Source organism: Siphateles boraxobius, unplaced genomic scaffold (genome assembly GCF_051911475.1).
Source record: "Siphateles boraxobius isolate OS27281-9 unplaced genomic scaffold, OSU_SipBor_1 9, whole genome shotgun sequence".
In the NCBI taxonomy this organism is placed as follows: domain Eukaryota; kingdom Metazoa; phylum Chordata; class Actinopteri; order Cypriniformes; family Leuciscidae; genus Siphateles; species Siphateles boraxobius.
Window position 1 is genome coordinate 18,814,557 of NW_027509219.1, and position 12,296 is coordinate 18,826,852.

Below are 12,296 nucleotides of genomic sequence, written 5' to 3' on the forward strand. Positions count from 1 at the left end.
AGATGGAGAACCAGAAGCTCCCTTCTTCCTCTTCTTCCTGGGTCACGGAGCGGAGAATGTGGCCAGACTGGGGACCGGAGAAGGAGGTGAAGCAGGAACCGTGACAGGAACTGGGAAACTCACAGCAGGCGAGGAGGATTCCGGGCAGGAAGACTCCGATGCTGACTCCCACGATGGGTGCCTTCCACGCTTACCATGAAGATTGATGGACGTGGAAGGTGTCTCAGGAGTCGCGGCGGGACTGGGTTGGTCCCCATGTGTAGCAACGGCTAGCAGACGACCCTCAGGGATCACAGGAAGTGTAGTGGGAGATGAAGACCTTGTAGCACCCTGCAGCTCCCTCCGAGACAAACTCTCCACAATACTGTGGAACGGGCGGCTGACCAGTCTCTCTCGTTCAGCTAGAGGAGGAGGGACGTTGAGACCCGCGATGAGGTAGCGATTTACCAGGATCTCCGGCAAGAAGAACCTTCTTTGCTCCACGACCTGGGCGTATTTCCTCAGGGTCAACTTACCCTGAGGAGGGAAAGGAAGCTTGCCTTCCAGGCAGTCAGCAATGGCCGACTGCCACCATCGTTCGGGGTCAGACGGCTGCAGAGTAGGGAAAATAGGTGCGCTGTCTGCTGGGTTCCTTCTTGGCCGGTTCATTCTGTTATGTGGATGAAGGATGAACCCAATCGCAGACAGCAAATAATTCAAACAAGGGTTTATAAATAACAAAAACAGATAACAAAACCCACGATGGGGCAAAACAAGACAGGATAGACTAGACTAAGCTAAGACAATAAACTTACCACTAAGACAGGAACAAACATTTCTCTTAAACAAGACTTCCAATAAGTTACTCACAGCTAGATTCACACAACACATGTCACTACATCAAACAATGAACCGGCACAAGACAGCAAACACAAGGGGATTAAATAGGGAACACTAATGACGAAGATAGGTGAAACTGACTAGACAATAATGATAAGACGAGGGTAACAAGGGGGCAGAGTTACATAACGAGACAACAAGCACATGGCCCAAACAAAAGGCCATGTGCTTGTAGACAAAACATGGGTCTGTCATGATCCTGCCACAAGATTAGGAAAAATCAAGGACATGATGGCAGAACCATGACAGAAACCACTTGAAACATTTGTTGTGTTGAGCAATTTCAATTACTTTTGTGTGATTTGTTCATTGCAAACAGCTGAAAGTCTGTAAATTTTGCCAATAAACCTGATTTGCAATGGAGGTTGAATAATTTCCATTAGAACTTTATATTGTCACATATGAATTTATGGATTTAGAAAACCATGCAGTCTGACACATTAAATCTTTGTTAATTTCTATGGCAAAAGGGCAGCACTGCTCATTACAATTCATCACAAAGGCTCTTTGTACCTGGTAAGACTCCCGTTGTCTGTCACCACGGCACAGGCACCAATGATGTCAGGTCGGCTATAAAACATACAATGAATCTGAGCAGTCATCATCTCTTGTACTCCATTTTAAATAATGTATTTGAAAAAGCCTCTCCGTTTCCTGCTGCTGTGGAAAGGATTTGTCTGAGCAGCAGAAAAGTTTCTCATACGTCAATCAGCATAAGAGCTCAGCGGAGTGTCTACATCCAAATTGTCACCTTGAAGGAACATCTCAAATATAAACTCATGTAAATGAAAAAAGAAGCTTGGTGACTCTATCAGGAGGCATTTTAATGACATAACTTTATCATAAGCGACTCTGTTGAAGAGGAAGCAATCACTGTCTGTTTAACCTTCAAAGATATTAACCTCACCCTTTTAGTCATGTGTTATCTTGCCATGCTTCTGTAATGCCTTTCTTTATTTTGTGACATTTTTCTGGTGTGGCTCACACAGATGCTCCAATTTCCCATTTGTCTGTGTTTACCTCTTATCCAATCAAAGCTCTTAAGGTCACAGCGAGTGCCAACTGAGATCACCTGCTGTGTTTGTCTGCTTCTGTGAGCGTGACCTTGGGTGGTGGTTAGAGAGACTTGTCTAAACACGCCTGCCTGTGTGTGTGTTTGCGTGTGCCTGTGCATGTGTTTGTGTATGTGTGAGAGGACAGGGCCATCAGTCACCACTGTGACCTTGAGCCAAAGTGACCACAGACATTAACGAGTTACTGAGGCCTGTGAATCATGCATAGTCCATGGGCTGATGGGAAACAGCAGCTGCCTCATACTGACGGCTTTGAATGTAAATAAATGAATAAATATTGTGCTGTGGTAGCGAGAGGAAGGATTCTGGAACTAATGTGCTGATTTTTGTCAAAGCTACACAGCACAACAGGACTGTAATGTTCATTTTGAAGAGCAAACTGAAAATGATCTGGCAAAGCTGGTTATGCTGAAATCTTGGATGCATCAGACTAGTGTCTGTACGCAAGACCATTTTCTGAAGGCTTATTATGACAAATGAAGTAGCATCTCTTTGCTATGGGATTGACAGTAAGATTTCAAACCGCATTATCAAACTTGACTTAAAGAGGGTTTTATCGTGAAATATATAAAATAATAAAATGAATTATATGGATTTAAAAAAAAAAATATATATATATATATAAGTATACTACATATAGACAAGGCTTCGCATCATGTTTCATCAAAACAATATACCTTAATTGTCTACTGGAGTGGACGGTTTCCCTCTATACTCTGACAGCTTGTCAGCTCAAGTGTGATGGACATCTGTCTCTGACTGTTCACCATACACACATCACAAAGACAGGCGGCTGGTCGAGCCTTGTCCTCACCTCTCGCCTCACTGACATCCTCCATCATGTCTTCTGTCTGTCCACCGTGAGGCTGATCACTTCCTGTTAAATGCCTGGCCTGGGACCCTTCACCCAAGTAAGACCATTTGCAATCTGACTTCTTCACTTCGCTCCCAGACTTCCTCTGACAGGTAGTACACATGCTATTGGATACATTTGAGCTTTCTTTTTGTCAGTGTTGGACAGTATCCAGAAATTATTTAATATGTTTGCTAGCAAGTTAAGAGTGGCATTGCCAAATTGTTGAATATATGCAACAACGTTGTTATTATAATGCTTTCAATAGAGTGTTTGGGCAGGACCCAAAATTACATGTTTAGAATCTCTTGTCCAATAAACATCAATCTTGGCAAATGTATCTGCGATATAGGCAATTTAATGGGGCTCAATGGGCTGTGTATGAATCCAGTGAAAGATTTACACACATTAAAGTTTTCTCTGCTTGTAAAAGACTTCTACAATAAGAATAGGAGAGCATCAATTATTTCAATAAATGTGACTCATCAAACTACAGTATTGCACACTGAAGCCTTACACAATAAAGACAAAGCCGAATTGTTTTTTGAAAAACTTCTGAAGGTCGTTTCAAATGAACTGTGTGTGGCGGAGCACTGTCTCACTGCTCCGCTACTAATGCAATTCTTTATTTTGTCATTATTTAATACCAGCTTTAGTAAAATATGTTCACAATTGACCATAAAACACCTGAGAAACAGCTGCATGCTGAAACATGACTTCTAATTGGAGCAATTTGTCTCTAACTATACACAGAATGTCTCTTGTACAATGAACTGGCATTTAAATCAGCTTTATAGAGCAGACAAAAGGCTTAGATAAGCCAGATACGCTTCCTTTATGTGACAGTTTCTGAACAAACCAGAACACTGCAGCCTCAGTTTCAAGACCTGGTAATAAACGCTCACAACAGATGTTTAATAGTCTTCCCTGCTGTGGTGCTTGAAGACCTGAACACACTCGCTGAATGCAATCAAAGCCCATATAGTATATATACACACACACAAACATTTTATATTGACAACGGTAAACTACATTTAACAGTAACGTAATAAAACTGAAAAAAAAAGAATATTTTTTAAATATATTCTAATTAATACAGTTTTACATTCTTAAAATATATCAGCTTCTACAAAAAAATATTAAGCAGCACAACCATTTTAACACTTGATAAAATTAAGAAAGTAATGTTTCATTTCATGATCATGTGACGCTGACGACTGGAGTAGTGGCCGCTGAAGAATCAGCTATCAATCACAGGAATAAATTAGTTTAAACTATATTCAAATAGAAAACAGTTACTATAAATTAAAATTTTATTTCACAATGTTACAGTTTTTACTGTATTTTTGATCAAATAAATATAGGCTTGGTAAGAGAGACTTCTTTAAAACATTTTTAAAAACTTACTGTTCCCAAACCTTTGAATGGTAGTTGAATATAAGAATGGCAAAACCCTCTCTGAAAAGCTAAAAAATAATAAAATTAAATATATAAATATTCTATAAAAAATATTTATTTGTTTTTTTAGATGTTTGGCTAGTATTAGTACTTCGTTTTTTAACGTACATTATGACTTCAAATCTTCAGCAAGTAATGAAGGACTCAGGACAAATGCACCATTCATTTAAGCAAGCTGATAGGTCACTAAAAAAAAAACAGCTTACTCTCCAAACATCAATTTAGGTTTATAGATTCAGAACAGAAGTGTAATGTTCGAGAAACCGACCTCCTTTCAAAATACTGTACATCCATGAGCAGCACATGCAATAAGGGGCTTTCCAATGTATTCCTGCAAGCTACTTTGTACCAAAAAGGTAGCCAAGCACACTCTGTGAGAATAATGTTTTCCCAGTCAAATCTAATAACAAAAACAATAAACTGTTTTAAATTTCCTGCGATGATTCCCTGGCTGAAGTGCGTATCTTTAAGACTCTGAGCTCCCCTGATCAACTTATCATCCCCAGACCCAAGAGTCATTACAGCTGCCTGCAGTCTCAACCACTACTGATGGTTCTTGTCCTATTCCACGTTCAACCAAAATTGGATTTTGATTGCTTTTCACAGGATATTTTTTAATTAAAGGCGAATGAGAATAGCATGTGAGATTAAGCAATACTTCATGGTTTAATTCCCAGAGAGAGTTATCAGAGAGAGAGCAAAGCCATTTAATGGCTTCCTTACAAATATTGCCAATTTAAACAAGTGACATTTTTCAATCAGAATGAATTACTATGACCAATAGAAAGAAAGGGACTTGGGCCAAAATGGAAAACACTAAAGCTTTGCATTATAGTAAAAAAAAAAAGAAAAAAAGAAGAGTGTCACAGTGAATTTATCGAGACATACTGTATTCAATCTGCCACAAAAGCACTGAAAATATTAAATTATTTTCAATAATATTAAAAATACTATGACATCATATCCTGCTTGGAGCTGTGAGCCTCACATAACAACACAATGTAAACTAGTTAAAGGGTTAGTTCACCCAAAAATGAAAATTAAGTCATTAATTACTCACCCCCATGCTGTACCAACCCCGTAAGACCTTCGTTCATCTTCGGAACACAAATGAAGATATTTTTGATTAAATCTGAGAGGTGGATCACTGCTACATAAGCTGCCAGAGGGAATGAAACTTGACGGCCCAGAAAGTCATTAAAGAACATGTTTAAATATTCCATGTGCCTACAGTGGCTCAACTATAAGTTTATCAAGCGACGAGAATACTTTTTTCACGAAAAAAAAACATAATAACGACTTTATTCGACTATTCCTTTTCATTCCTTGTGGGCCTGAGACGAGAGTTCAAGAGATTTCCACGACGCATGTGCGAGAACTGAACAAGAAGTATTAGAAGAAGAACGTTCTCTTCTCAGTTCTCGCGCATGCGTCGTGGAAATCTCTTGAACTCTCGTCTCAGGCTCACAAGGAAGAAAAGGAATAGTCGAATAAAGTCGTTATTATGTTTTTTTTTTCGGGAAAAAAGTATTCTCGTCGCTTGATAAACTTATAGTTGAGCCACTGTAGGCACATGGAATATTTAAACATTTTCTTTAATGACTTTCTGGGCCGTCAAGTTTCATTCCCTCTGGCAGCCTATGTAGCAGTGATCCACCTCTCAGATTTAATCAAAAATATCTTCATTTGTGTTCCGAAGATGAACGAAGGTCTTACGGGGTTGGTACAGCATGGGGGTGAGTAATTAATGACTTAATTTTCATTTTTGGGTGAACTAACCCTTTAATTGCCAGATGAACTGAAAGATTAAAGGCCTTGCATTAAATGCCCGCTGGCTGGATTTGAGGGCCATTACTTGTATATGTGCAGTGCAAAAAAATCTATTAGTCTAAAGGGAACCATTTGTATGAAATGCAAGTGTGAACATTTTCAGTGCTGGTGTGCGATATTTATTCATACTTGCTTGTGTGTGTGTGAAGATACCTCAGTAATGAAGGCCTTGGCAGTGGCTGGGCTCATGAACAGCACAGCACGCCTCAGTGTGTCCCTGTAGCGATGCAGCTCTTCCACCCTCATGGTGCGGAACATTCCAGTGATCATCATGTTAATATTAGATTCCACCTTCTGTAGAGACACATCCATCCCCTGCTGAGACGTCTGATCCAGGAAGTTCTCTATACCCCGGATATCTGAACAACAACAACAGACAATATCATTTAAACTACATTCATTTTCTATAAGGCACAGTGTGTTTCAGAGCCAGTCTGCATTCAAACAAATATGTTTCCTTAAAAGTGTGGGATTTTTTTTCTAGTATTTATACAAGAATGTTTAAGTTAGTGATGAAATTGTAGAAATGCAATACTCAAATATTATTTAATCTGCAGGTTGCGAAATAAAGCAAGCAGTAATTCTTCTGTCATGTGATCTCAAGATGGCTGCCCCCATTAGGGGACCTGATCCATGTGAAATTATTTTGCTACTGATATGACTGGAGATAACTTTCTATGCAACAAAGAATCCTGAAATAAAAAGTATCACAGTTTCTACAAAAATATTAAGCAGGAAAACACGTCTAAAAATTGACAATAGTAAGAAAAGTACCAAATCAGAATATTAAAATGACTTCTGAAGGATCATGTGACACTAAAGACTGAAGTTTACTGAAAATTCAGCTTTTCCATCACATAAAATAAGGCAGTTATTTTAAAATAATATTTCCCAATATAACTATTTTAGTGTATTTTTGCAACCTTGATTTTTTTTATCAAATAAATGCAGCCTTATTTGAGCGTAAGATACATCTCTCAAAGACATTAAAATCTCATACAGACCCCCAACTTTTGAATAGTAGTGTATTTTTTTAAAGAATGTTTGTATTTTTATAAAACACTTTTAAATAAAGGAATTTTTAATTGAATTACTGAACGCAAATGTGAGACCAATAAAACATGTCCCCATTTATGTAACACGGATGTATATTAAAATGTAACATAAAAAAGTGTAAATCAATAAAAAGTGATTATTTATTTAGCACAATAGTGTATGCATAACACAACCTCTGAAGTGAACAAATTTTGTTAGGAAATAGTAATTAACTATTACTATTAACTAGAATGTAATTGTAATGTAAGTAATTAACTAGAATGTGAGCAGAAATGTTGAAAGGACCCAATAAACTACAGAGCGGTCAATCACACATAGTCGTCGATTTCGGTGGGGACGGTGGGTACGCGTCCCCACCAGATTTCGTCATGAGTCATTTTGTACCCACCACTTTTTGAAACATTGAGGCATGAATGTACCTAATACAAATAAATGAAACATCTCCAGTTAACTAGCAGAGCATTCATTTAGTTCGCTATTAAATAAGAGATTTAGAGCTAAAATGTGTTGTTTTTGAACTCAAGCTGAGCGCTCTTTGACGCTGCGATCAGTGTCATGGATACAGTGATCTCTTGTGGCTCGCGCAGTCTTCACTCGGACGTGCGCTTCAATCTATCGCTGTTGCAGAGACTATCTATTCATTCCGGAGAAATCACAAAATAAAATGCACACAAAGGTGTCCCTGCTTGATATAGATTGTAACCACTGATGAACATATTCAGTTTTGATGAGAGAAAAAAAAAAACTATACGAGTGCGGATTAGAACCCGTCACCTCTGACAAGCTTGGCAAAAGATTTACCACTAGACCATTTAAGAACTCAAACAAATTTTGCGGATCGATGTATTAATTTATGGGTTGAGCAGAGAGGGTGAACAGTTTGACAAGTTTGTACCCAGCACTTTTGAAAATGCACTTCCGAATGCATCTCTGTCCCCAGCACATTATGAACCAAACTGACGCTCCGTGCAATCACAGCACTCATTCAAACAGAGAGGGGTGCTTACCAGAGGTCATGACACACTTTAAATTATATGTTTGACACTTGTTATACATTCATTTAAAATAAAAGTTGGTAAAAGAAGGATCATGTTCCATAAGTATTGTTGTTATGAAAACAGATGTTTAATAATTTGAAGGCCTATTAAATGTTAAAATTGATGACTTTCAAATATAATGTGAAATGGCTATACCCATTTTATTCTCAGTAGTATCAGACTAGAAATAAACTCCCAAACGCCTGGTAAATATCAACCATTTTATTTTCACCTTCTACATTACTGTGATGACCGTGTAGCACAGAAATGCATTAGCATGTGTGCTAACAGAGCTCAGGAGTGGGTGGCAGCAGAAACCTGTGTAGAACATTTATCACTGCGGTGTGGCGAGGCAGAAGTGCTGTCTCAGGGCTGTGCTAAATAAAAGATGTATTTCACAGAGGACGAGTTGCTGCACACTCATCCCTCTGCACAGGCGGCCTTTCCCTACATCAAACCATTTCCAGCAGAGCGGGGAGGCGTTGAGAACGTAGGATCAAAGTGTCCCTGAAAGATAGGACTGGGGCGAGGGAACCAGGAGAAATTAAGGTGGGGGGATTTGAAGGTGATACTCTATGTGTGACAGAGATGTAAGAAAAAAAGAACATTTCAGGAAAAAAATCACATAAAAGAGTCTTTACTGTAGGTAGCCCTTCAGTCACAAGGCGCTAAAGTAAGACTTATCATGCTTATGTTTGATATGTGTAACTGCATCTGCATGTCAGCAGCAATATCACCCTGTGGCCCAAGATTGATTGCCTACTGAAGCTAAGAAGGGTTGAGCCTGGCCAGTACCTGGATGGGAGACCTATTGGGAAAACAAGGTTGCTGCTGAAAGAAAAGTTAGCGAGGCCAGCAGGAGTTGCTATGTGGGTCCTAACGCCCCAGTATAGTGAAGGGGACACTGTACTGTAACTGTCACGGTCACCACCTCCTTCACTACATTTCCCAGCATCCTCCTTGGCCCACAACTGCGCCTTCTTCACAATCACCTGCACCTGTCAGCAATTTCCCTCGTTATCTTCAACATAAAACCACTTACCTTGTGTTCCCTCGTTGTCTAGTCTCGTTTTACTCTAGTGTGTGAAACCTGAGGACCTTTATCTCCCGGGTCTACTCCTACGTTCATCTCCAGCGCTCATCTCCAGCGCTCATCTCCAGCATTCATCTCTAGCGTTCATCTCCAGCGTTCATCTCCAGCGTTCATCTCCAGCGTTCATCTCCAGCGTTCATCTCCAGCGTTCATCTCCAGCGTTCATCTCCAGCGTTCATCTCCAGCGATCATCTCCGACGGTCATCCCCTACGTTCTTCTCCAGTGTCTGTGTCCTGTGCTCTCCTGTACCTAGTGTTGACCATTTACCTGTTTGTCTGCCTATTTGCTGCGAATAAACTCCATCACCTGTTTCTCTGTATCTGGGTCCTCTGTTTCGTGACAGAAGACTAGACCCTGACCCTGATTGCAGCAAAATGGACATTCCTGCTGTTAACCTGCTATGCCTGGAGCAGAAGGACCGCTCCCTGGAGTCTCACACCAGGGATTTCTTGGAGTTGACGTGCCTAACGCACTATCCTGACTGCACGCTGTGCGTGTTCTATATGCCAGCCTCAGCGAGCGGTCCCGAATACGCCTCCCAGGGAGCGGTCCTAATGAAGATTTAGCCGCATGTGTGGAGTGGGTGTTGGTAAACAAAAACTCGGCTTTCACCCCTCCACCAAACCAGAGTCTCGTTCCATTGAGTCCGACCTTCCAGGGTCTCATCCCGCCCAGACCACCCGTCCAGAGTCTCGTCCCGCCGAGACCACCCGTCCAGAGTCTCGTCCCGCCGAGACCACCCGTCCAGAGTTCCTGTCCTCATCCAGATTTTAGAGGAAATAAACTTAATTGACTTCGACACTTAAGTACCCTGTCTTTCTCCGACTCTTCACGTCATGTCTGGCGAGCCTTAGTTTCTTCACGTCAGTCCTGCCTAGACTGAGTTTCTTCGCGTCAGTCCTGCCGAGCCTGAGTTTCTTCACATCAGTCCTGCCGAGCCTGAGTTACTTCACGTCAGTCCTGCTGAGTCAGTCTGCCCATTTGCTTCAAATAAACTCCATCACCTGTTTCTCTATCTCCGGGTCCTCTGTTTCGTAACAGTAACAAGCACCATCCTTCGGGTGAGACATTAAGCCGAGGTCCTGACTCTTTGTGGTCATTAAGGGTGTGTTCACACCCTTTGGTTCGATTAAAACAAACCCTGGTGTGATTGCTCTGTTTGTGTGGTTCATTTGTGTGAACACTGCCATCCGAACCCTGGTGCGCACCAAACAAGCTGACCGAGACTGACTGAAAAGATGGGTCTCGGTCCGCTTCCAAACGAACTCTGGTGCGGTTTGAATTAAATATGAACGCAACACGGACCAAAGACATGTAAACAAACCCAAACGGGACATGATGTAAGAAGATGCGGCCCTAAAAATGACAGAATGTTCAAGCATACCTGTTTAGTCGCAATGTTCCCCATCACAGTTCGATACAGGCATCAGAACCGCATCTCCTTGCATCAGATCTTCATTTGTGTGTGTGACGGAGGGATTCCTGCTGCTGTTGCGACTTCTTTACACATTTTATAAGCTCTTTGCGAGTCCTCAAGTAGGCTACGCACATACAATGAGCACATTTGTCCCAGTACACAGCATTATTTTGGATGTTCGTAAGTTCTGTTGTGAACTAAACGTCATAAAGCTGACCAATCAGGTTGTGAATATGTCCCTATGCCTTTAGGTCAGGGTTAAAAATGCCAATGTGAACGCTAATTGTTTTTTTTTCACCACAAGTGTGAACACACCCTAAAAATCCCATGGTACTTCTCATAAAATAATAGGGGTGTAACCCTGGTGTACTGACCAATTCCATCCACTGGCCTTTATCAATCATGGCCTCCTAATAATCCCCATCCATTGAATTGGCTCATTGAATCACTCTCTCTCCTCTCCACATATAGCTGGTGTGTGGTGAGTACACTGGCGCCATTGTACTGTTGCTGCCGTCGCATCATCCAAGTAGATGCTGCACACTGGTGGTGGTTGAGGAGAGATCCGCTGATATGATTGTAAAGCACCTTGTGTGTACAGTAGTACATAGTAAAACAATATATAAAAGCCTCCTTCATTCATTCAACTGAAACAAAAATAAAATGTATGACTGGAAAATGTATCTTAAGCTAATAACATTGCCTAGTCCAAGCTAGTCGTTAGCCACAATAGACAATCTTACAACATCAAAAACAGTTACCTGCTGGTCAAGGAGGGGGTCCATCACATTTTTGGATCATGGTCTCGGGACAATAACCAGGACCAGCTAATAACCAGTCAATAATGGACCAACTAACTAGCTAGAAAACAACTAAAATATTAGCCTCTCAGCCGAACTTAAACTGCATTTTCCAGAACGGTATTGACTCCTATTTAACTAAGTATGTCTCTAAAAAGAATATATTTGTTGATTTAATTGTCAGGCTACAGAACTATGAAATTATTTTCTCAATTGCAAAATAGATTTATTTACCTAGCCATACAGTGTTGGGGAAACTACAAACCTGTCATAATTTGAAGAAATTAAACTAAAGTCAAGCTAATGCTTTGATAAAAGTAGTTAGCTACATTACAAGCTGGGAACAGTTGTTTAACACTTAAGTTATTAGGGGGGGAAAAATGTGTTATGTAAAAAAGTAAAAACCTGTCCTATATAATTTATAATTTGAATCAGGGTGACAGAATAAAACTTGAACAGTTAAGTTTATAATAAATATTGCACCTAATTTACATAACCGAAAGCATAACACATTGTATAGACTGTTTTATTATTTCCTCGGCTTGCAAATTAAAAACAGTGAGGTACAGTGCTACTCATTGAATGAAGTTCCTTGTTACTAGAAAAGCTACATTATTAAAGGGGTGATTGATTGCGATTTCACTTTTTTCATTTTAAAACCAGAGGCAGCAGTTGTTGTAAGTAAGCCACAACCTGTAAGTAAGACTTAATCATTTTAAATGTATTTGCACGTATACTTTCAGACGTAATGTTTTAGTTTTGTCGAGGATGTAAACAAATGCCAGCGCTGGCTTTAGTA

At 40.2% G+C, this 12,296-nt stretch overlaps 1 protein-coding gene across 2 annotated transcripts in view; it reads right to left on the minus strand.

The window, feature by feature from the left end:
• grid2 (glutamate receptor, ionotropic, delta 2) overlaps nt 1–12,296 on the minus strand; it is a 475,449-nt gene that overhangs the window by 186,442 nt on the left and 276,711 nt on the right. For both annotated transcript variants that reach the window (XM_077223320.1, XM_077223321.1), the window contains exon 4: nt 6,247–6,452. In XM_077223320.1, coding sequence (XP_077079435.1) covers nt 6,247–6,452 — 206 coding nt within the window. The remainder of the gene's footprint in view (nt 1–6,246; nt 6,453–12,296) is intronic.